The sequence below is a fragment of the Drosophila arizonae genome, chromosome 4, assembly GCF_054131065.1.
Source record: "Drosophila arizonae isolate 15081-1271.41 chromosome 4, UAZ_ARI_1.0, whole genome shotgun sequence".
Classification (NCBI taxonomy): Eukaryota; Metazoa; Arthropoda; class Insecta; order Diptera; family Drosophilidae; genus Drosophila; species Drosophila arizonae.
In genome coordinates, this window is record NC_142924.1 from 20,211,761 (window position 1) to 20,237,918 (window position 26,158).

At 36.2% G+C, this 26,158-nt stretch overlaps 4 protein-coding genes across 11 annotated transcripts in view; 3 read left to right on the forward strand and 1 right to left on the reverse strand.

Moving 5' to 3' along the window:
• The window catches only part of Ac76E (adenylate cyclase type 2 Ac76E), a 40,183-nt gene extending 14,803 nt beyond the window's left edge, over positions 1–25,380 (reverse strand). For 2 of the 5 annotated variants that reach the window (XM_018008344.2, XM_018008343.2), the window contains exons 1-2: positions 24,974–25,380; positions 11,561–11,835 (exon numbers count right to left, since the gene is read on the reverse strand). In XM_018008344.2, the coding sequence (XP_017863833.1) occupies positions 11,561–11,747 (187 nt within the window). In that variant the 5' untranslated portion in view covers positions 11,748–11,835; positions 24,974–25,380. The other 3 variants (XM_018008345.2, XM_089466504.1, XM_089466503.1) reach the window with 3 other exon arrangements.
• LOC108614298 (uncharacterized) lies at positions 69–1,880 on the forward strand. The gene is made up of 4 exons (XM_018008352.2): positions 69–233; positions 298–478; positions 531–581; positions 789–1,880. The coding sequence occupies exons 1-4, from the start codon at positions 168–170 to the stop codon at positions 1,343–1,345; spliced, it is 855 nt and encodes a 284-aa protein (XP_017863841.1). The 5' UTR covers positions 69–167; the 3' UTR covers positions 1,346–1,880.
• Positions 5,761–6,734, forward strand: LOC149269380 (uncharacterized). Its single transcript, XM_089466509.1, has 5 exons — positions 5,761–5,997; positions 6,067–6,093; positions 6,158–6,243; positions 6,323–6,485; positions 6,545–6,734. Exons 1-5 carry the CDS (start codon positions 5,871–5,873, stop codon positions 6,622–6,624), a joined length of 483 nt encoding a protein of 160 aa, XP_089322635.1. The 5' UTR covers positions 5,761–5,870; the 3' UTR covers positions 6,625–6,734.
• Positions 6,926–9,264, forward strand: LOC108614299 (uncharacterized). 4 transcript variants are annotated; one of them, XM_089466505.1, is made up of 9 exons: positions 6,926–7,319; positions 7,387–7,413; positions 7,470–7,555; positions 7,618–7,780; positions 7,838–8,419; positions 8,491–8,514; positions 8,581–8,666; positions 8,726–8,888; positions 8,951–9,264. In XM_089466505.1, exons 5-9 carry the CDS (start codon positions 8,269–8,271, stop codon positions 9,034–9,036), a joined length of 510 nt encoding a protein of 169 aa, XP_089322631.1. In that variant the 5' UTR covers positions 6,926–7,319; positions 7,387–7,413; positions 7,470–7,555; positions 7,618–7,780; positions 7,838–8,268; the 3' UTR covers positions 9,037–9,264. The 4 variants fall into 4 exon arrangements, with proteins under 4 accessions (XP_089322631.1, XP_089322634.1, XP_089322633.1 ...); XM_089466508.1 differs by having other exon boundaries at positions 7,470–7,551; XM_089466507.1 differs by having other exon boundaries at positions 6,926–7,413.
• Positions 25,381–26,158: the final 778 nt, after the last annotated feature.

The window sequence follows — 26,158 nt, forward strand, 5'->3', positions numbered from 1 at the left end:
AGATCAAACTGATTTCAAATGAAAATTCTTCCTCTTTACACATTGTTGCAATCGAGCGAGCTATGCTAATAATGTCAAAAAGCAATTTACTCACTTCGGTTAGACTAGAATACGGGCAAGTTATAATACATACATATATAGCGCTCTCATAAATTCTGGTAAACATCATGTTTAGATTTAACGGAGGTTCCCATAGAAATAATCTAATGTCGCAACCAACACGCCAATCCCGCGTAAGCCACCATCCACTTGGCACATCTTAGCGAATTAATAATCCTCTATGGGTTCCTCTTGCAGGTCAACTCGGACAGCTTAGCTGCTGAGAAGTGTTGGATAGACGACCATTTCTATAACCTGTTATACAAGAGCTACAATGGCAATAACCTTGGAATGAACTCTAGCCACAGAAATGAAGCAGACAAGAACAGCACTTCCAGTCTGATCGACTACAGGCGAATTGATGCACAGCTATCGCGCAGTAAGAATTTGACTTAATAAAGAGTATTGTAATTAATTTGCTTCCATTTAAGTACAATTTGAATGCGAGAACATGCGACACGCTCGATTGCGTACAGAAAACAGTGAGTATTATAGTTTATGAAAAGTAATATTATTGTTTTTCGTGATTTATCAAAGAATTGAGCGCCACTAGAATATGTTAGCAGGGATTGGATTGAATAATAAATTGGGCTTGTTCTTCCAAAGAGTGTATAGATCTTCTGTTTTACTGCAAAACAAATCATTGTAGGTTTAGTTTAATTAATTTTTTCCTCTTTCTTCATAACCAGCTAAGCTTCCGGATATATCGGATCATCACAGCGGCCGTGAATTCAATTTAACTGGCTCGGCATTAACAGCCGCTGTGCGCTCGCCACCACCGATTCGTGGTGCTGCGCCATGCATGGACTTTCGTTTAGCTGGTGCTGCTCGGGCAGCCCCAATTGCCACGGGGCCAGTTCAACAGCGCCGCCAAGCAAGCACTCTGGCGGAGATCTCTTACGGCCTGCCGCCAGAGGCAATGCTTAGTGGGGCGCAAGTGGATGCAGTGGGTGATGAGCTGCCTGCATTGCTACCATTTGAACTCATGTCGAGCCCATCCTTATGCCCAGTTCCAGATCAGTTGGATGCGAAAGGAGCGGACTCGAATGTGGCAATGGTGCCGCAGGCGGATCCATACAAGTGTCCGGTTTGTCTGAAATGTGTTCGCCAACGGAAGCCCGCCTCCACCGTGTGCGGCCATGTATTCTGCAGTAGTTGCATTAAGACCGCATTACGCGCCACCTGCAAGTGCCCCGTATGCCAACGCTTGATTACCACACGCCAAGTTTTCCGAATATTCATATAGCTCACGTTGTAGTAACTGATTTTATTATCGCTCAAGCTGTTGGTAGGGCCTGTTTTATCGTAAACTGAACTGCAATTATATTAAATTCATCCAAGTTTGTTTCGATGTGCACCCCAAGGTATGCAACGTTTTTTCTTCTACCCACCAACGTTGCACATACGCCATGTGGCGCGGCAAACATAAAATGCAACAAAATACAAGCGAAATCCTCAAGGGCAGCTGCAAGTGCACATGAAGTCTGCCACATTGTGCACCGGAACACCACCTGCTGCAAGATTGTAAATTACATGTCTTGAAGCTGCGGCAAGTAGCAAGCTTTACGTGGCACCGTGTGCTGCATGCCGCATGTCAATAGCAGCTGCTGCTCGGCTTAGCTGCGCTGTCTAATCGCAGGCGATTTGTATGACAAACACTCAGCTCGATTACCGACTCCAATCGATTTGCAACACTTAATCAAATTGAATTCATTCGACTGCAAAATGGGTTTCACTACCGGGCGGGCTCTTTAGCAAATATATCATGCTTGCCTTTTTAATTAGCTCTATGTTTTTATGCGGGTCACGCCCTGATCTTACCACAATTCCAAAATTTGCACAGATTCAGTTGAGAGCAGACTCACTCGCCCTAGATTCAACTGTTGGCCACAAAATAAATCAACGGCTTTGGCCATCAGCTGTGCTGAAGTAATCAACAGCTTGGCCCAAATGGAATGAATAATGCGAGTGCTGGTTGTAAGCTGCTAGCTGGAGTCGCCTGCACTTCTCTCACAAATTGGCGACACAAACGTGCCAGGCTAAAACAAATTTCCCCCGAAAGGGAGCGGGAGCAATTGTAAAAGAAAATGTCATGCCATCGCATTAATCAAGGTGAAGTTGAACACTTTTGTCACAGCCAGTGTCAAAGCCAAACAGACAAATTGGTCAACGAAGCACAGTGGTTAAAAATGTATTTAAAAAATTATTTGATTTACGCTACGATTTTTATTAATAAAATATGTCTTGAGTGTATGGATTTTAGATTTGTGAAAGTCACTGTATATATTTTTATTCTAATTATTTATATTACAGTTTTTTTTGCTAGGCCACACCACTGTGCAATAGCGCACTGTGCAAGAGCGCACGTATTTCGCTTGTTTCTCTTGCACAATGTGCGACTATTTTGCAATGCTTTTCAGGACCAGTCAATGGGCTTTCTGCCATTCTGTTGCCCTACGTGTGCTGCTAAATAATGGCCATCTAAGACAAAAGCCAGGAGCCAAGAGCCAAGAGCCGTCGAAATGCGAATGCCACGCACTTTTTCCCAATTTCGTTTCGGTTTGTCATTTCATGTTTGATGCCTTTCTATCCACAGTGAGTCAAATAGCCATTTGAGACTGAATTTCCTATTGCTTTTCGCAAAGCCCTTGCTGAAGCTTTACAGCTCTATTATTGTGTCTTTTTTTATTATATTGATGTGAACATATAAAAATGCCTTTATAGAATATTATTTCCTTTTTAAATGGGTTTCTTTCGGTTACTTTTTTCGATTTGCACAAATTTATTTTTATATTCACACATGTATGCATTACAGAAGAGGAATGTGGTCTTAAATCTCATCAACTTCAAGCTGAAACTAGATAGGTTTTAAGCTATATATTATATGTATACGTGCTGCACACTCGACTTGCACTCGTGCCATTACGTTCAAGGTCCATTTATTTAAATACCCTTGCCTCTTACTTAGTATTGTTTTTTATTAGTCACTACCTGCGGGCAGACACTTTCGGGCTTAAAGCTCTCACAACATGCAAAGTGGCCATCAAAAAGTTGAGAGAGAGAGAGAGAGAGAGAGAGAGAGAGAGAGAGAGCGAGAGAGGGAGAGCAAAGTGATGCAGTTTATTTACTTTCCATTGAAATCAATAGAGAAACTGAGCTTGGCCCACGGGCCAAACGATGCTCAATTTGTCGCAAATGTAAATTTTATAGAAGCACACCAAGAAGACGAACAAGATGAAGCAAAATCAGTGTCATGCAAATTGAATTTGCCACAAGCGACCGAGCCAACCAGCAAACGATTTGCCATACAAATGCGATTTATGTATTTTATGACAATACTTTCGTAAGCTGTCCAGAGCAAGGCAGAGCAGAGCAGAGACACGATCAAAAGGCGCACGCCTTGTACGCATTTAAGTGCGGGCGAATCATAGCATCATCAATTGTAAGTAATATGCATATATTAGTAATATAAAAAGAAAGAGATGGATGGAGAAGAAATCCCAACAATGGCTTAGGCATTTCCACTGTGACAGCAATTTGCATATATATCTCGTATTTTGTCTCTTGCTCTGTGCGCTCTCGTTTTATCTTACGGCAATGGCGCCTAATACCCGTTCATGTTTATAGATGTGCGGTTGTGTGATGATACAGCGTTAACCCCGGCATACAAATCCGTTCGCATTGTCTGATATTTCCACTGCTGGCTGAGTGGCATAAATCTCACATGTGCCGAGCCAGAAGTACACGGCCGTGCATTATGGATGCAAACGAGAATGCCAGGCTGGCAAACATCGGCTAGAAAGACTGCCGCTGGCGCACGGTTCGGCATAATGAGCCAGTCACTCACCCACATATGTATATACAGATGTACATGCAGAATCACAGATCCACATATAGTCACGAATTAAATGCAAACTCTGCGCTATTCAAATAATGTGTAAAAAAAAAAAATAATATTGTACTCTCCTCTGGGTATACATTTCAGTTATTAATTCACCATGTGATACCCAAGGCTTAATGGCCCTGACAATTATTGCATGGAGTTCAATTTCTGACGCATTATACTGGCCAAATGGTTTGTTTATCTCGGTTAGCCCACATTTACTGCCCAATCAATTTACAAGTTTTTAGTCAATCACAAGGCAAACCCTGTGGAAAAATATGTGTTGGCGCAATCAAACCAAGCCAATTGAAGGCCGAATGGATTCGTCAGCTGAAATGGGCTTGGTCTTGGGCTGGGGCTGGGGCTGGGACTGGGGCTGTAAACGAGGCTGGGAAGTGGGCTGTCATGTTGTGTTGATGGGGCAGAAGGGTGCTTTGAAATGGTGCGGGGAATTGGGGTGCGGGGCTGTGTTTTGTCGCGTTGTTGGCGCCATCAACTGTGAGCTGGCAGACGAGGCTCCCTGATGACGCTCCCAGAAGCACAGCAACAGCTGAATAAACAGCAACAGCAATAACAGCAACAACAGCAGAGAGGCATCAACCAAGCTGTGTATAAACGAAGGGGGCGGGGCTTGCGGCAATGTGGGTGGGGAGCTGCACACAAAGCGCTGAATACCGTTTCATCGACACTTTTTCATTGAATTCAATTAAAAGGCGAAATTGAAAATTGAAATTCAATTAAGATGCCATAAATACGTTAGGTGTGAGCTGTGTATAGAGTGCGAGCTGTAGAATCAATACCATCCAATAATCATAGATAAGCTAACAGCTGCTGCTGCTGCTGCTACAACCCCGTTCGTTGACGGTTGAAGGATATATGGCCAATACCCTGTCAAGAGTCCATTAGCTTACTGCAGCAGTTGGCTTCATAGCCGGAAATTAAGTTTTTACTTACAGACCTTTCGTTCTCTAACATTTTTTTTTTTCAGAAAAATAGTGTTACTTTTAATTTTAAATAAAAATTCATTTTGTTTTCTTATTTTACGTTATACACCATAGTTACAGCTGGAATGCGCATCAATCCGCATGTGAAAGCCAGCAAAAGTAAAATTAATTCTGTATTGGATATATGCTCCATATCATTTCGGTATATGTAATGTTTAGACTCTATAAGTGTAATTGGCAATATTTTTTTAATATTATTACAGCAATGTCTATATACATGTTATATACCGGTCTTTTATATTATCGGATGATCTCTGAAGTTTTCAGCAAGTATTCCCTATTTTCCACTAAATTATATACTAAAATATGTATTTTATTATCAGTATAATTTATATATATTTTCTATGTAAGTTTCTCTGCATATCCGTTGCACACTTTGTACACCTGATACTCTCACAAATGAAGCACTCAGCTATTGATATACAATTTAAGGAAATTGATGCTAATGGCTTCACAAATTGTACGCGTATACGGGGCGTATGCGCAACATCTTCATCGAGTTTGACTTTTGCATTATTTGCAATTTAAGCTATTTATATAATAGCCTCATTAGCATTAGGTGTGCGTGTGTGTGTGCCTGGCTCTCTGTGTTTCTCATTTTCATCTTTGAGTTCCCATCATTATGCTAATGGAATTAAAATGAAAATCAAGTCAACAATTGAATTACGCTCCACAGGACGGATGGCAAAAGAATTAGTTATAGACACGTTGGTACTCTGATGGAATGTGCTCGATACTCGCAGAAAATAATATAATATGTTTGTATAGAGAGCCAGCATATTATTCATTTCCAGCTACTTTCAATTTTATACTGGCCCAAGCATTTACTTTCAAATTGAAATATTTTATCCAGAAATGACAATCCGGCATTACAATAGCACAGGATGTTTAATGCCACTCGTTGCTGCGGCTGCTGGTCATTACTCATAGGATGCTATTTGATTGCATTTGTTACGTTCGTCTATAGTGTCTTGAGTATTCAATTTGTTTTGATATTTCACACCGATCAATGTAATGTGGCTTCCAATATAATATCATAAACCTTGATCGCATTAATACGACTTTTTGCTTTACTTGCAGATAGTGGCGATAGAAAAGGAACTAGAGGTGAAAATTATATTACTAACAGCTAATTTAAATTTGCTAAATACACATTGTTTTTCAAAAATAGGCGATTACGATTCATTCATATGTTTTGTGGTTCCTGAAGTCATCCTATTTTTGGCATCCTGCTCCTTAGTCCTTTATGGCTTGTTTGTAAGTATCAAGGCAATGAACTAACTGCGACTACAATTTACATTGCAGATCAACTAAGATTTATTTTGTACTATTTAAGCGCAAGAAGTTTTTAGTCTTCATATACGTTGGCCTCGTTGGTCCCCATATCGTCTACTTCATATTGATGTTCCTTATAACTACAGCGATCGGTATAAATATGATTATAAACAGGGCCGGCGATAACGTTCACATCTTTTGGCCTTTTTGTCTATTCCGATTCGGTGAGTGAAATTTTCACATTTCAAATAGAATTGATAAGTGATTGCGAGAGTTTTTCCAGCAACTACAGTATATTTTTTATATGTCGTCATCTCCTTCTATAAACAAAATGATGCATATTATGGGGATGATGTGATATAAAATGCCATGTACTATTGGGCGAAGTCAAGCATCTATCAAAATTATTATTTTTCAATTTTTCATAATTCAAAATTCTAAGCGAATCAAATAAAACGTCGAATGGTTCTGCAGCTGGCTGGCTTTCATTTACCAGATACCAATTAAATGCGTACTACATTAGTTAAGACAGCAAGCCCTTAGATCAGATGCCTCTACTTGCGGCAATAAGAAAAGCAACAATGAAACCAGCAAAATGTACAGAAGTTCTGTTTAAAATGTTGCTAGAACTTTGATGAAGTTGGCGCAGCAAATTGTAAGCTGGCGGATGCGTGGGCAAACTCTTCCCACAACACAACTCAGAGAACTCAACTCGCATTTTTTGACAGTCGATTCAAGGACTTTAACTCTTACAGAACTTTACCTAAATTGCAAAGACGCATTTAAAGGGCTTGCAGCTTCCACTATTATATGATATTCATGCACTAACCACATTTTTTCAATGTATTATTCCAGTTTTAAAGACGGCGTATACCTACCTAAGCATCTACTTTCAAATTTAATTCCATTAATTCACACTTTTCTCTAGAGGATGTTTGATGCCAAGCGGTTTTGTTGTTGCTTCTCATTGCGAATGGGATGTTTTGCTATTGTGGTGCTTACAATCCTTTTTAGCGTTATAATCTCCAAATTAATTTTAGTTTATTATAACATGAAGTGTAATTTGATAGTTGCATCCACGTGTTCTATCTATCTGATTCTAATCAAAATTACAACTACTTTCAGATCCAGGCCATACGAAAGGAAGTACAGGTAATATTAATTCATATTATCTTCCTAATTTCGCTACTTACTTTACTCAATGAAAGAGGATCATACTTCTATGTTACTTCATTTGGTGCCCGAACTTTTAATTGTTCTATCCTCACTCCTGCTAATCCTTTACGAAATGTGTGTAAGTTTTGGGTAAACACTCGAGGAATAAATTGATAAACTCAATTTGCAATCTAATTGTAGCCCAGGACGGCTTATGTCATAACTTTTGTATGCATCAATGGTGTCCATATTATCTATTTTATCATAATAACCATTGTAGCAGTTTTAATTCGCACAAATATTATTGTTAACTATGCTGGACTATTGATTCATCTGTATTGGCCGCTTTGCGTTTTACGAACGGGTAAGTTGCTTTGTCATTTCAAGTACTAATGGTAAACGCTTTCATACATCATTTCAGGAATAACAATATATTCTATTTATATCGTAATATCGTACTGTAAGCAAAGAAGGAAAGAAATGTAAAGACAGAGGAAGAGAAATGTACAAAGATTATCCCAGAATTACATGTAACAAAATTTAATAAAAGCAAATAGTGCTAGGCTTGGTGATAAGTGAATAAATAAACCTTCCTAGTTTTAGTAAGACCTGTTAACATAGTATTAGCAACCGGCTAAGTATTTGCAAAAATGCTAATCCATGCATTGGTCCTACTCCTTTTGGATACTACGCGTACTTGAGTCCCGTTTATGGCTCAGATTTATTTCTATATGGTTTATTTTGAACTGTCCCATAATTGAATACAGACGTGCTCCTACTACCCAAGCGTTTACTTTCAAATTTCAGCAGTTTTGTGTTTTTATCTAATATATTAATTTTTTTATTTAAACTATGATTTGCATTCACAATGAAAAGATATTTAACGCCAAGCGCTTTTGCGGCTGCTTTTCATTGCATGTTGGGTGGCTTTTTGCTGCAGGCATGACATTTATTTATTGCTTTATAAGCGGAACTGTTATTTGGGTGCTTTATGTGAACAAGTGTAAATTGGTTTCGTATAACCTTAAATTGTAAATTTTAGTTGCCCATTTTTCTCCATTTCTCCATTTACAGATCCTCACGAGCAGGGAAGTAGAGGTAATGTTAAAGCCATATAATACCATCAGAGCTCTTCTATATACTCTCCTCTAATTTTAACGAAAGCTGATTTGCAATATTTCGCACTTCATCTTGTTCCAGAAGTTATAGTGGGAATATCACCGGTTTTCCTATACGTTCATGAACTTACCGTAAGTGTAAAGTAGAAATATAATAAATGTAGTAATACAAATTTCATTTCTTTTTTTAGGTCAAAAAAATATGTATCCTAATTTTTGTGTTTACAGCTGGTCCCCACATGATCTATTACACATTATTGTTTCTCATAACTCTCGGAATGGGGACAAACATGATTGTCAATGAAACTGGATCGTACGTTCATTTGTTTTGGATTTTTCTAGTAGTAAGATTCGGTAAGTGGTATTCATTTTCAATTTCAAATATAATTGACAAATGCCATTGAATATATTTTCAGCAACGACTAGTTATTTCATTTACATCATAATATCCCACCATAATCAGGTACGCAAACGAGACATCCGTCTTACAGCTATAAACTAACCTACAAATTATTCAAGCATTGCATTAGTTGAAATTGAAAGCGATCAAGTTCCTTTTAGGCTCGATCCCATTTTAGGTAAATTTTCAGTAGTTTTGTAAGTTTTATTCCTTCTAGAAATGCCTAATTATTTATTGATAAACTATTAGAAATAACGAACTAAACAACTATTGCTTTGTACTATTTTTAAACGAAAAGCTTAACTAAATTGAATAACCTCGAGGCGTTTTTTCTTGTCTCTTTAAAGTGAAATACCAGCTTTTAAATTTTTAGCTTATTGATTGGAACTCACAAAGAGCTCAATTAACTTTCGGGTATCAATCCCGTTCACTCATCATTGCTTTAAATTAATTTGTTGAAACTTGTTGCCTTCCCGAAGTTTCGTCGGTTTTAATGAAACACTCGGCAAGGTGTCACAAGCATCAACAACTTTGACAAAAATAAAAGAAGCAGATAATTTTGGTTTTCACTTTGACGCCTATTTAAAGCACACAAAATTCCAATCAATAAACAAGGCACCCGCCGCCACCCAGACGCTCGACCGCTTGTTCATTCATAAATCTTATACCCAATCCTTACGCTTCAGTCAATATTTTGGTGCAGACTGTCAACAGGTTTTTCATTTGTAGTATTTTTAGCATAAATACAACATCAGTTCCAACTTTAGCTATTAGGATATAACAAATATTAAATGAATGAGATGGTTAAAGCCGTTTGACAGGCAACTGAAAATCTTCAAACTGTTTTCTTTCTCTCTCTCTCTCTCTCTCTCTCTCTCTCCCTCTACAATAAATTTTGCACAGGCTTCTCATTTACAGTCGCCAAATTTATTGTGTTTCTTTTCCCAAAATTATATGCTTCATTTAAATGCCTCACTCAGTCACACACATACGCACATGTCTTTGTTTTACTGCTACTATCCCCATGAATCGACAGCGTAGACGCGGCGTATGCGCAACATCTTCTTTTGGCATCATATTTTGCTTTATAAGCAATTTAAGCAATTTATATAATAGCCACATTAGCATCACATGCACATGTGTATGTATGTGTGTGTATTCTCATATGTCGCCCATTTGGCACATCTTAAAATTCCCTTCATCATGCTAATGGAATTAAAATGAAAATTGAGTAAACAATTTAAGCACCGAGCGTGAGACAAAAAAATTGATTGAGATTACTACAAGAGATATTCATCACTTTAACAGAATGCATAGATATTTTACTCTAATTAATAGTTTCTTCTGTTTTATATTTTTGTTAAATGTTAAATATACATTTGTATTTTATAATTAATGAAATAAGAGAAATTGAAAATATTTTAGGGAGTAAGTGGTAATGAGTAGTATTTTCTTAATAACATTATTTATTATTTACGTTTTTCGCCTCATGCTAGTCTTATATTGCTGGCAGAGAAATTTTTCTTTTAATGTAAATATCTATAAAGAAAAGGTCAACATTTTGTATGTAAAATACCTATTGAAAGCTATCATTATACGATGAGGATTTTTTCTTGGAACATTGTTTAAAGCAAAATATGCCAAAAATGTTATCCTACTCTTAAGAATCAATTTCTATCGCTGATTTCATAAGACCCTAGTAAAATTTCATATATATTAAACACAAATTAAATTTTATTTAAATTTTATCACAGCTAATAAAATGAAGATCGTAGAACAACTAACTAGTAATTCCAACTAAATTTAAAAGTATTGCAAACTGACTTTCTAGCAAGACTTGAAATGTGACATATAAAATCAAAGTGAACCTTTGAAGCTTAGCCATAATTATGTTTAGTATCGAGTTGGCTCTTAGCTAAATAGCGTAGGATGTGCTGCGCTGAAGGGAATAATAATTATTTTGACTCTGCCACACTGAAAGCCATTTAATTAATATAACAACTACGACGAAGTCAAAGAAATATCCGCCATAAGCTGGGCGTGGGTTGATGCTATCGTGACAAGCCCAAATTAACTAACATCGGGGTTACATCAGCCTAGGGCAGTGGCAAGTGGGCGTTGCGGTCGGGACGGTAACCCACGACCAACGCCATAACTCAATTTAGTACTATGCCAAGCACAAAGGCCAACTAATAGAGTTCAACGAGCAAGGGAGGCATTTGATGGGGGATTTTTGAAATTAAAATAAAATGGACTAACATTACTGTACTATACAGTATTAACTAGATATATATTTAAATTTTATTTATATATCATTATGTATATGAAATAGATTCAACAGAATTTATACAGGGTATGACATAGTTGGGCCACTTTATTCGGCACTCTGCTGACAGATTTCCTAAAGAATCTTATTGGCATTAGAGAACTTGGCAAAGCGCTTAGTAGGCGAAGTGCGGCAAGATTGAAAAGACATCCTTTACGAAACTAATTTGATTTGCAGCAGCTTCTGCATTTGCCTCACTATCTGCATCAGTGAGCAGTGAGCTGGCCTTCTCGCCTTGGCGCGTCGTCATGGATTAGCTGCGGGGCGTGAGCGCGTGAAACAAGAGCACTTCGCACTTACCCGTCGTCCCGTTCTCCTGGTCGCCCAAGTCGGCCTGCGATGCCGACAATGTTGTTGCCATCATCGTCAGCGGCGTCGTTGCTGTCGTTGTCTTCAAAGGTTGCGCTGCATTGCTGCCGTCTGTTGCAATAATAGATGCGTTCGTGCCATTTTCCGTTTTCACAATTTTCGCATTGCGGCTTACCATGGCAAGCGGGAAAAGCCAACACAGCCGCCAGCTGCGCGCTAAGATTGCCTGCCCAATGCAGGCGACTCGCAGCACTTGTTGCCGTCCGCTGAAAGGAAATCGACAGAGAGCGAGTGAGTAAGGTGAAAAGCAAGCAAGAGGAAAAAGAGAATACATGAAAATACATTTTCTGACCAGCAAATAAGCTATTATGCATTTAGTGCAGCTTTCAGGTTTTTATTGAATAATTCCAGTTGACATTTATTCATACAAATATTTAATACGCTTACAGACTGAAGCGACTGAACCGGTAACATATGGAGTGATTGATACACCACAAAAGCGGGGATTTTCGCTTATATAAACCAGAGTTATATATATAACATAAATAAAATAACAAGTTCATATTTCTGGCTAACTTTGTGCTTATACCAAGTTTTTTTTTTTGTCTGAGCGGATTGAAAAGAAAAATGGTAGAAAAAATCCGATTTGTGGGCTTATGAAATTTCTCCCTAGTAGCAGCTTCTTCTAGCAACTGCAGTTATTTAAGTTTTTTATTAAGAGTACTATGTTATATATGTTCTGTATTGTAAGCTAAAAAAGTTTGCCAAATACTTTTTAATTGCAACATGCTTCACACATTGCCGCTACACTTTCGGTTCGCTAAGGTAGGTTCAAACAGGTAAATAAATCCTGATTATACTTGACAATATGCATACATACGAACATTTTATACGCTTAACACCGTTAAGTTGAAGTTGTCCTTTCATTTGATATTTAATGCCTGGGGACTAAAGAAACATTTGCTCTATTTCAAAGCCCGCGTTGCTGGAAACCCTTTCACGCTCTCAAAATATCAAAAAAAAAAAAAAAAAAAAAAAAAAAAAAAAAAAAAAAAACCATTTTAACGAATGCCAACACTCGCCCTGTGCAACAAAGAAAGAAATTTGTTTTCTCTATTTTATAGCTCGCAGCACACAAGCAAACAGCAACAGGATGGGGCAGGTATTCGATGTTACATTTTGTTCGCACTTGACAAAGTAGACATACGCATACATACAAACACTTGGACGTAACTATGTGTATTTAAATTTGTCAAATGTGAGCAACACTTGGCGTTCTCCTTGGCTCAATTAAAAAAGTTTCTCCCTAATACATTTGAGTGCTGGCAGCAGAGCAGGCACATAAAAAGGATACCAAAAAGCATACTTCCAGGTATATTCGACAAAGTGTTGGGAACGGCTTTAAATTCCAGACCAGTTTAGTTGCCTTGTTACACAGTTCCTCTTGTCTAGGCAACGTTTAAAGTTGGGAAATGAAAGGAGACAAAGAGCACTTTGTTGTGGGCTTAAATTTTGCTCTCCAAATTTGGCAACTCGTATAGAAATATGTATTTATTATTAAAGAGCTTAAGACACTCTCGTCTCCTCTTCTCTTTATTGCCAGCCGGCAGTTGCCAGCGGCTGTTGAGCGTCGCCTACGACAAGTTTACTCCAATTATTTATCGCTTGAGCATTGCAGCTCTAGTTGCATCTTTAAGTTGCATTTAAGGTGAAATCGAACAACGGAAATGCATAAAAATTTGGAATGGCATTATATTGAAACTACTCAAGCACAGAAAATGTGCCGAACAATATTTATGGACGCCAATGGCCTCAAAATCTCTTAGCACAATTGCAATTGTGTGCAACGAGGCGTATGCGTTATTTCACAAAAATTCATTAAACCGCCAATGCAACAAGTTATGTGCATAATAAATGAATGCAAGCAATGCGAACCAAAATATACCATGCAAACGTGAAAAGTATTGAAATCTATATTTTATTTCAACTTGAATTGATAATAATTTTAGTTTTTTTTTTTTTTTTTATACCCTGAACCCATTGAAAATGGGAAATCAGGGTATAATGGTTTTGTTAAAAGTATGTAACAGGCAGAAGGAGGCGTGGCGGACCCCACAAAGTATATATATTCTTGATCAGGGCGACGAGCTGAGTCGATTTGGCCCTGTCCGTCTGTCTGTCCGTCCGTCCGTCCGTCCGTATGTATGAACGCGTCGATTTCAGAAGATATAAGAGCTAGAGACTTCAAATTTTTTTTTAAATGTCCGTAATTACAGCGCGCATATCAAGTTTATCATTAAAAATCGGTAACTCATCCCGATCTATTTTTCTCGATAAAAAACCTTTTTGTTAAAATTTACCTTAAATTCACCCCGTCACCCTCACTTTTGTAAAAAGCGTATTTCAAATACTAGAGACTTGTGCTTTGGCAATTACATGCATATCCATGTTATAATCATAATCTGAAAGTTTCATGAAGATCGTACATCCACAAAAAAGCTTGTGTAAGCTGATAGACGCGAAAAATTATTGAAATAGCTATTACTCCAAGGGTTCAGGGGATCTCGTAGTCGAGTAGTCTCGACTAGAGCTTTCTTACTTGTTTTTAATAGGCTTTTAGAACTATTTAAATGTTAAGTTATTCAGTGAAGGCTTTCGAAATTCCATGAACGATGCATTGCATTAAATTAAAACAATTTCAATGGCATTTTCACTTGAGCCTTATTGTTATTTTTATGCTCATTCTTATTTTACGTCTTCGTTTTTTCGCTATTTATACTTTTATTTTTATTTTTTGCTTTGTTTGCCAACCACTTGTAGATTTTCGCATTTTTAAACAGCCAACGAGCAAAAGGCGGCCACGCGTTTGACCTGCACACAATACAATAATACAGCAAAAGCGACGACAAAAAAAAAACAAAAACTTGGAAAAACTACTCATAAATAAATACACACACACATACAGACACACGTAAACATACATATAGACAGGCATTGTTCTTCTATCTCTTTCTGTTGTTGTTTTTTTTTTTTTTTTCATAGCCGTTTCGTTTTGCTTGGCTTTGCGCATCAGAGAGAATGTTTTTTTTTGTTTTTTTTTTTTTTCTTTCAGTGTATGCATATATATGCATGTATACTTATATATATATACTTCCTAAGTATATATGTATATACAGTTTGCTGTTTACCCCAGAAAATCGCCAGCAGCAGCACCACAACGTTTAGCTAGTTTGTTTAAGTTAGTGCAACCGAGTAGCACCTGGAGTGAAATGAAAACAAATAAATTTAATAGCCAGGCATGCCAGCAGGCGGTTTCAATTTCTACCAGGCCCGGCAATAAAATTCGCTTTCATACATATTTAATGTGCAATGCAGTAAAATTCAAATTGAATACATTTAAATGGACTGAACTATTTATTTAAGATCTTTGTTTATTGCACTCAATTACGCGTGTCGATTAATTGCCTCTATTTGCATTTGAGTTTTGCAGTTAATCCGTTCTATTTATAGATTGGCCCAGCACTTGAACTTTAATACTTTCGGGTCATATTCATGACGTCAGCAGAGTGCCGTATACATAATATTAATTACGTATACCGCGCTCTGATAAGGTTTACTGCAAAAATAATAAAAAAAATAAAACAAACAAAAAACAAAAAAATCGACAGCAAACGAACTAGAACGGAATGTTAGCCAATTATCATTAATTTGCATCTAAGTTATTATCGAAATCATCGTTAGGGGCAACAGCGAGCGCAACGAAATCAACAACAAATGACGCTCATAAAATGACAAATCGTCAATTTTCGCAACAGTTCAGCTTTACAATCTGAAACAAACAGAAATTTAACAAAAAAAAAAAAAAAACATCTAGAGCAACAACAACTGAGGAAATAGTAGTTTGATCAAATCGCAACAAATTACGCGCGTAATTTTGCAAAATGTGTGATTTCGTCCATTTCCAATTGGCGTGCTCGCACTTAGAATTTCCCTCATGGCTCTTCCTTTTCACTTGGCACACGCTCTTTCTCTCTTGTCCGCCCCTACTTGCCCCGCCTCTATCAATGGGCATTGTATACAAATCATACAAAATATATTTGCCTTCATAACCTTGCGTTCTTTTGGCGCTGCGCGTCGTTTTCCAAGTGTTTGCTGTTTGGAATTGATTAAGGCAGCCCCCAGCCAACGACCCGAGGCCTTTTCCCTAAACACTCGTTCACACATGATTGAGTGAGTGTGGGATCGTGTGCTCTGTGCTGTCAGTAAGTGAGCGTGTGTGTGTGTGTGTGTGTGTGTATGTAACTTACTGTGTGTATATTTGTGTTTCTGTATCTTTGACTTTGAGCTCTGATGATTAATGATTACGCCCGTGTTTATTGCCTCTGCTACCTTACACGATCTCATATGCCGTAACACACAACAGTTCTTTTTATCGTTCTCAGGGGTTTCCTGCTATGCAATGGTGTCATATTTCAATTGAAGCACACACGCAAATGTCTTGGCTTTCCTCACTCAAGTAGCTGACATACAGAATCGTTGTGTTAAATTTGTACCATTCATTACATGAGATAAATGATTCACTAAAATTCAAAATAAAAATTCTAGGATTTCTTGAGTAAAATATGGCTATTATTATATTTCCTTTTCAGTTTTCACTTTTCAGCCTTTTAAAGCAAACCCATTAGTAAGCATTTAAAAGTCAATTTAAATCATCAGCCTAACATTTCTGTTTATGCGAACTATGTATTTGTTTATGTAATTAACATTTGTCTGGTAAGCCAAAGACTCGCTATTAACTTTTTAGCAGAGTTAAGTTCGTCTGTTGGCAAACTATAACGTCTATCTGTTAATAACATATTTATGTTATTTACATTAGCATAGCACATTATGCTCTTCATTTGACACATAGGCTAGCAATTTTTAAAGGTGATTATCAGGGACCGTAACGATTATAACTTTTATAGGAAAAAATTAAAAAATAATTATTATTTTTTGATAAATTAAAAAAAAATTATTTTTAATAATTAAAATTGATTTTTATGATAAAAATCAAAAATAATTATTACAAAACAATTTTATATAAAAATCAAATCATAAGTCTTATATTTGATTTTTATTATAAAAATCAGACATAAGACTTATGATTTGATTTTTATTTTAAAAATTGAAAATAAAAATTGAATTGATATATCTCTTGAAGTAAAGGAGCTAGATCATATATCGGCATATATATATGATCTACGCATTATTACCTTTCAGATGATATATAATATGTATGTAAATATGTACATGTATGCGTACATATACATTAATTATATACTTAGACGCTTTCCCAGGGCACTTGCGCTGTGCACTTGCTCGTACCTATTCAGCATGTGAGGGGGAGACAGATGCAGATAAAGCATAATCACTGTATATATGTACATACATATGTTTATATGTATATATACGTATTATTGTCACCTTTCCCTGCTCCCATAGATAAAAAATTTACTTTAGGCGCAAAAGAGTGAAAGAAATAGATTGAACTAGAGCATAATGACATACGCACAGTGGGCATCTATCGGTCAATGCATTTTATAAAAAATAATACCAAACCTAAAAATTGTTCAATATTGTAAAAATATCCTAAAACTTTGAATTCCCAAAGCACATGTTCATTTTTAAACGCCTATTTGAACTCTATTGAGGTTGCGTCTGACTGTGAAGAGTCTGAGGAAGAGGACGAACCGGAACTCAAATTGGCTATAACGGAGAATTATGGATATTCCCCAAAGCCAATAGATTTAAACGTGGATATTATGTGCTATTGGGAGGACAAAAAGTTCACATATCCACGATTGTACCGTCTTGCCAAGATAGTTCACTCGGTGCCTGCCACGCAGGTTTCGGTGGAAAGGGCATTTTCTGCGCTTAAGCTTGTGCTGACAGAGTTAAGGTCTAACCTAAGTGCAGACTCTATAAAAAAAATAATGTTCTTAAAACTAAATAAATAGTAAACTTATACCAAGTGTTATATCTATGGGAGCAAGGAAAGGTGACAATAATACGTATATATACATATAAACATATGTATGTACATATATACAGTGATTATGCTTTATCTGCATCTGTCTCCCCCTCACATTATCTGCTGAATAGGTACGAGCAAGTGCACAGCGCAAGTGCCCTGGGAAAGCGTCTAAGTATATAATTAATGTATATGTACGCATACATGTACATATTTACATACATATTATATATCATCTGAAAGGTAATAATGCGTAGATTATATATATATGCCGATATATGATCTAGCTCCTTTACTTCAAGAGATATATCAATTCAATTTTTATTTTCAATTTTTAAAATAAAAATCAAATCATAAGTTTTATTTTTGATTTTTATAATAAAAATCAAATATAAGACTTATGATTTGATTTTTATATAAAATTGTTTTGTAATAATTATTTTTGATTTTTATCATTAAAATCAATTTTAATAATTAAAAATAATTTTTTTATAAAAAATTACCAATAAAAGTTTATCCTTTTTCGGAACTCGCCATAAAAAAATATCCTTATGTGTGTTTTCCTCTCTCTTTTTGGGAATACTTTTGAGCCTCAATTTTTTTAAATGCGTAACACTTATTTGCGGTCCCTGGTGATTATCTTAAAATTCTTGAAATTCTTCTTATATTTTCTGCCGTTTGACTTGCACTCGAAATTAAATTTCATGCATATTGGTTGGATACCCAAAGTTTGGCCAGCACTAAAATTGAATAAACATTTTGTCGAAGAACTGAATAACTTTATTAATTGCTTGCAAAATAAGTTTGCGGCACTTTGAGAGCGCACTGCAATGCAGCTCTAATGTAATTATGGATTGAGTGCAATAGCTTCACTTGAGTTTCATTAAGTCAGTGAAAGTTGTTGGGTTGAATTCAATTGTTGAACAAGAACATTGCGTGCTGCGTATACGCAATGTCGGCTCACTCACTTCGCTGCAGCAAACAGCGTTCAAAGCTTACAGAATGTGAATGGCGGACTAATTTTTAGTTTTCAAAACCAAAATCGCTGCCAAACGTGGACATGGGCGTAAATGGTTGTTTGGCTTGTTTGGATGGTTGTTCTTTTTGTTTAAATTTTGTATATGTGTATGTATATCTTTTTTTTTTTGGTATTTCGGCATGCAGCTGGGTGCTCATGAATGCTGATTCATTAGGAAGGCCCATGCACATGCTCACACACATACATACACACACTCACACATATGCTGAAAGTGAGCTACTTAAATGCGCATTAGGGTAACCGCTTTCAAGGGCGCCGCTTTGCTCATCGCTTTGCTCATCGCTGACTGTGGCTCTGCGGCTTAGCATTCAGACAACTGCAGGCAGACATCCGCCAGGGCACGTAGTCGTAGCCCAACACAAGGATTTGGCCACTGGAATCGCCAGAAACGTGACTCGCACTCGGATTTAATTTGTTGTTAGTTTGGATTCGCGCATTAAAGAGCATTTAATTGAAGAACAATGCAATCAAATCGGTTTGTTAATAACGTATGGTAAGCAGGTGGCTATTATAAAAGCATTTAAGAACTTCCCCAGTTAAGGCCAAAAGGCGAGCTTTACTCTTGGCACAGATGCACTTAAGTGTTAACATTTCGAAATTTCAATTGTAGATTTATGGTGCTGAGAAAACGTTTTCAAACATGTGCTAAGCGATTTTATTAGCTGCACGGCCAACATCAAACGTCTATAAATAATTCAGGCTAATAAAAGCCCAAAAGTCGAGCAACGGCAACGCCAACAGCAGTGGCAACAGCATCAAATGTAATTAACAAAAGAAATAAACAAAAGTAAGAGTGGGCTATGAAGAAGAGAAAGAAATTTGTTTTCATTTGCACGCGACCTTTAAAATTACCAAGCAATTCATTTTCATTCTTTAATACTGTTTTCTGTGCGTGTGTGTCAAAATGAAAAATATTTGTGCAACGTGCAAGACAAACCTGATTTGCCATAAAATAAAATTTCTCGCCCATTTGGTCGTCGCCAGTCAACCGGTGGACGAGTGGACCAGTGGACCAGTGGACCGATTGGACCCGTGGACAACAGCTAAGCGAACGGCCCAAAGATTTGTGCAAATGCGTACGATTTGCCAATGATGATGATGATTATGATAATGATGATGATGTCTATAGTGATGATGATGATGCTGATGACGACGTCAACTTGCATTCAGTTGGCAATTTTTGGTTTGTCGCATTCTCTAAATTATGGTCAAAATATTATGGGCAAATAAATCAATTTTGTGAAACTGTGATAAATGCTGTAAGATTTTTTTCGACATTTTAACGCGCTACAAGTGTGAAAAGTGCAAAAACAAATCTTCGACGATTGACAGCAGCAGCCAGAAATAGAGCAAAACTCGCCATTGGCAGCAAATGGCAAAAAATTAATAACTATAATATTGAAAGGTTCTAATTAGCTGATCACGCCAATCAGATACCCTGTTCACATTTTCATGAAGTTTCTAAAGCATCTCCAGTAATTGCTACAAAATAACAAATTATAATTTTAAATGTATATAAACTATAATATAATAATAATATATAATCAAACTATTTGTCTTCTAAAATCATCTGGCCGACTAATTCTGATTGAAGCATAGAGCAAAGTGTCAAAGCTACAAGGCTGAAAGCTGTTTGCCAATCTTTGCATTTATATATGAAATTATGTATGCATGTATGAATTTATAATGTGTAAATGCATTTATGTATGTGTGCTTATATGAATTTATGTATGAATGCGTAGACCTAATATGCAGACCAATTTCGCAATGCAATGCTTTTCCATGCGATTCTCAAAAATTCTAGTGTATACATATTTTGACTTTACTTTGTCATATACATATATAATATGGATCTCAGTTTTCCTCTTCTTATTCTCATTCCCTCTCCTTTGTTTTCCCTTTGTATTAATCAGTTTGTCTCTCTGTCATTCTCGTCTCCTGTTCAAAATGTCCATATTGTGTTCTTTAGCCCTATTTGTCTTCCCTAATTGTCGTCCCTCTCACTCACTATGTCTTTTGCTATATCTTTCTCTCATTTTCTCTATAGGTAATATAGAGAATCTTTGTCTTTCTCATTCTATTCTGTCTATTTCTCTCTCTCTCTCTCTCTCTCTCTCTCTCTCTCTCTCTCTGTCTCTCATTCTCTTTGACATCTCTCAATGTCCATTTTTTTTTCTTCCCTCTTTCCCTTTCTCCCTTACTCCCACTCACACTTCTACTACTTCTACTTCTTTCTTCTTCTCTCTCCCCCTCTCTCACACTCCCTTCCTCTCTCTCTCTCTCTCTCTCTTTTCTCACCCATTTTTAAATACATGAATATGTACAAAAATATCCATTTAACTTTAAGATAAACACACATTCAGTTTGTATACATGAATTGATGAGTATTTGCCTTGTTTACACTCCTTTGTTGTCTGATATTATATACGTAATATTCTAAATGGCTTTTACTGTACAATGGGTTCTGGAAACACAATCTACACTCAATATACAAATGTTCTGGCAGTTATTTTTAGCCCAAAATGATGACAAGCTGTTGCTTGTGTCAATATATATATTCCGGATAGGTCATTTGTGGTCATTAATGTTTCAATTGTATTCTCTTTATGCTTGATTTGTTCATTAAATTATTCTCTTATCATAATTACATTTAAATGCTTAGAAACAGATCAGATTCCTATCGATAGGAAAAAAGTGGGATAAATTTAATAATATATTATAATTTCAAAATTCAACTGACTTATGTACATGTCAATATAAATTCTACCCCTTATTCCCTCTGCCTCGCGCAGACATCGCAAAATAAATTAGACTTTTAATTACGCTTAATTAAGAGCAATTAAAAAACAAATTTTTTCGTGCATTCCCGTTTGCTCAAACATCGCTCGGCTCGACAACAAATTAGGCAAATACAGTAAATAATTTTTAAATGTTTTTTCTCCTCCGCCTTTTTTTGGCATTTGGCGATCGCATAAAAAGAATTTCGTGGGACTTTTTCAATAAGCCCCGAGCAGCTTATTGAATCTGTTTCTGTTTATTGTTGTTGCTGCATCTTTTGTTGTTGTTGTTGTTGTTGCTGCTGCTGCTGCTTTAGTTGTTGTTGTCGTCTATGTTTCACCTTCATAACGAATGTTTATTATATTTTATATATATTTATTTTTTGCACAGAGGGCTTTGAGTTTTTGGCTGTCGCCGCTGTTGCTGTTGCTGTTGTTTGATTAGGCGTCTAGGCTGACACATGGGGGGCACTTAGTCTCACACATACAGAGACAGATCGACCGATACAGTTACAGATATATACATATACAGATGCCAAAACGCCGCGCCGGCACAGACACGCCCCGCCTCGTGTTCGCCTCAAACGGACGACACATGTATATGATATTTTACACAAATGTGCAAATTTAATTAAATTCAAACGAGAAATAAATATAAAACACTTTGCCTCGACATAAATATATATTCATATGTATGTGTATATATATTTATCTCTAAATGATGTGTTATAATGTGCGGTATGTTCATGAAAATAAGAAGATGCGGATAAACATGAACAGCAACAACAACATTCAACTTTGATACAATTTGCTTAGCAAACTAAGCGCACAAATAAAGCATTTCTTACACATTATTTATAAGCCAGACATAGCCATAATGCATGGAAATATACATGAGAAACACTAAACACTAATAGAGCTCAAACTCAAGAGTGCGTGACTACGAGATATCCTAAGTGGCTTTTACAAAGACTCTAGCTTAAGGTATGAATTGGGAGCCATTTGATGCATATGACTTAAGCAGCTTTGCTTCCCTAAATCTTATGGGGAAGATAAGTGTTTACCTAATAGAAAGTATGAAATATAAGTACTAATTCAAATGACTTTATTTCTCAGCTTTTTAGCTGTTTACGTAGCAAAAAAGAAAGCCTTAACTGACTCAAACTGAAGACGATTTTCCCAATTTTACCAAGCCCCAAAGAACATTTGCATAAAACTAATATACTCCTTTCTCCTTTATAAAAAATTATTGATTATTTAATACAAACATTAACACTATTAATCTACCTAGCACTTACTCTGATATCCACAATGTTATATTAAAACCGATATACCCTTAAAATAAATACAAATTCGATGTATACATTCAACAATAAAGTTTGATTATTAACAATTTTTCAACAATGCAAATACGTGGAAAATTTAAAATCAAGTTATTCACATTTCTGAGTACTGCGAAAGAAAACAAACGATTTATTTCATTGTTAAATAGTGTAAATGAAATTTCAAAATGTTTGCCTTTGTCGAAAGGCAAACGAATAAAAAATCTTCCGCTTATATGTAAAACGTTTGTAAAATTCGTTCACATCACACGAATGCAATTTGATATATGCGATTTATGCGAATGATTACAGCTGCTATAGCTAGTATACTAATAATACCTGAGGGAATTGTGTCAGCATTGAGGCGCTCAGCTATTTATATTATGCAGTTCATATTTATTCAGAGCACATGTAAAAGAAAACAAAACATGTTGTGGAATATGCTCATTATTTATAAAACCTAATCTACAACTATGTCAACTAAATGATAACATCGGTCACTTGGGTTTCCGAATCAAATGAATCATAATAAAAATTAAGAATCGCGTAGAGCTCCAAGTGAGTCATATTAGATCAGCAAAATATATATATGTATAAAATGAATATTAATATATGTATATGTGTATACATTATCATTTAATTAATTTCTTGATTGACTTGAATTGAGAGTTATTAAAACAAAGAATATCTAGAATTTGTGAGAGCCGAGAAATTCGCAGTTCTCGACTTCAATTATTTAAATACGAAATGTGAAATATAATTTGTCTCTTTGCGCTTTATGAGACTTTCAATTCAAGTATTTTATCGACGCTATCGGCTTTGATAATACGCGTCCAAAATATAAATTTAGAATTGAACTCTGAAACGGCGCTTCCTCGCTTAGTTATCAGATAAGCTTAGTAATTTCGCCCAGGGGGCGTTGATTCCACTATATAGCGCATGGCGGCTATTTTCTTGAAGAATTTCAAAATTCGCTGTCTTGCCATAAAGATAATTAAATATATATATATATATAGTACATATACACACATATATATATATATAATAGAATAAATAAATAAAAAAGCAAAGTGTGGGTGGTAATTTATTAACGCTCAACCATGAGCCAAGAACAAAATCAACAAAAAAAGAAAAAAACAGCGCGAACATTTTTATAACTTGATTTATTTAAAGACAACATTTGGCAAATGATTTTGCGACTAGAGTAAATGGGTATTTTTGTACCCTTTGCAGTGGGAATTATATGATAAATCTTTGATTTTCTGCTAACGATCCGATTACTGTTAAGTTGTAGAAACTTTGCATTCAAATTGGAATTCATTTTAATTGGAAAAGTTTGGCAATGCTGTTAGATAACTAAATGTGCATAGCAGGGATATATCAATTTATATAAATATATTTTAGTTTAACAATCAGAACGTATATAGTACATAGTATAAATAAATAAATTCTTTTTGACCTCTACGGAAAGACAAAATACGCAAAACTCAAGTTTTTAATGCTAATATTTATGATAATTATAATCATGCCAAAGTCAATGCCACCCACAAATTGTCGAGATAGTTATGCATATAGTCGAACCGGCAAAATATCTCTACTAGTCGCAAACTAAATTTATTTGTGCCGCCTTTATATCATTTCTTTCATCACACCATCACACACACACACTCACCGCACACTCGTCCCGCCGCACAAATAACGAAAAAAAAGTGCAAAATAGCAACAAAAAGCATGTGAAAACATATACAAAAAAAAAAATAAATAAATAAAAAAAAACTGACGCAACGTGTCGCCAACAGCTGACAAATCGAGAGCAGCACACAATTTTTTATTGCTTATTTTTTAAACTTTTCATTTGTGCATACGTAGATATATATGCATATTCATACATACAAATATAAATATATTTAATTTTATACAATTTGGTCCGAGTACAAGAAAAGAAAACAGCCTTCGGGTGCTTTGAATTAGTTCATAAAATTAATTATAGAAATCTGAAATCAAAGCCGATTAGCGGTTATCGGAGGGCTTTCAAAAGGCGTTTAAACTTGATTTGGTCTCTTTGTTTTGTTTCAACTTTTTTTCATTCTCTTTTACCTTTTGTTGTGTGTTCTATTTTAGCTTAATTTCAGTTGCTATTGAACTTTGCAATTAGTTGGCGCCGATTTCGCCGGCTCGCCTGCATTTTGCTTGTTGTTTTCTCAAGTTCTTGCGTTAATCAAAACTTCTCATTGTGTGAAAAAACAGATACACTACCTAAATGATTGGAAACGGCTGCAGCTCCTCTATTGTTGTCGTTGCTGTTTTTGTGGTTTAGTTTTATTTTTTGGTGTTGGCAATTTAAACAAATTTCACATGTGTATTTGAATATATAGCTTAATTATTTATATCAATATATATTTATATATATATATATGCATATGTGTATGTTATGCTTAGCAGCGTGCGTTGTTAAATTAAATCACATATACACACATACAGAGACAGACACCCATACGTAACACACACACCAACACTCGCATACGCGGGCGCTCGCACAAACGCGCGAAATCAAAAACAGATCGAAATCGAAATCGCGAAATGAGCAACGAGAACGCGAACGAAAACGCGAAATGTGAACCGCACGCCCTCACGGTCTAATCAGAACTGAGCGCACATTCTAATCAGAATCGAGCAATGTCCAACAGGCAGTGGCAGTGGCTGTCAAACGGAGCAGCCAGTGTTGTCGTGCGCTCACATCAACACGAGCCGAAGGCTTCCGGCAATCGTGCGTCTGCAATCGTTTAATAAATACACTGTACACAAGCTGTGAGTACAAGACAGTTGGCTATTATATTTGTAGCAATTATTGTTACTTAACTGTATTTAGTCTAAATATTTATACTATGAATATTTATTAAAAAAGTAAAGCTTTTCTTAGAAGCCTTAATAATCTCACCCCATTTCTTACAGTGACTTACGCAGATACAGGTAAACAGTTTCAACGCTCTCTTGTTGCATATGCTTGATGCGAAGCAACAAGCCAAATGTTGCCGACCTTGTCTCAAATGTTGCTGAGCGCACGCAACAGGAGAGCGTGTGAGAGAGTGTGAGAGCCAACTGCTGAGAACGCTGGCCGTCTGTCGCTCTGTTTTGGTTTTTATCACTGGTGCCGGCATATCGCACACACACAAAAACACAGGCAAGCTCACACACTCAGCCAATGAGACACACGTATATAAAGACGCGCTCACATACAAAGACACGAACAATTTGATTCGTCACACGTTACGTATGGTTAATATTTGATGTGGCATTTCTTTCAAGTAGCATTCGGTCAAGCGACATTTGTTACATACTTACTCACATAGACGCTATCTTTTTCCCGTTAATCAATTAATCAATCAACATAAAGTTGATTCAATGCTTTATTAAGCCAACAAAAGCAAAAGTTTATTTCAT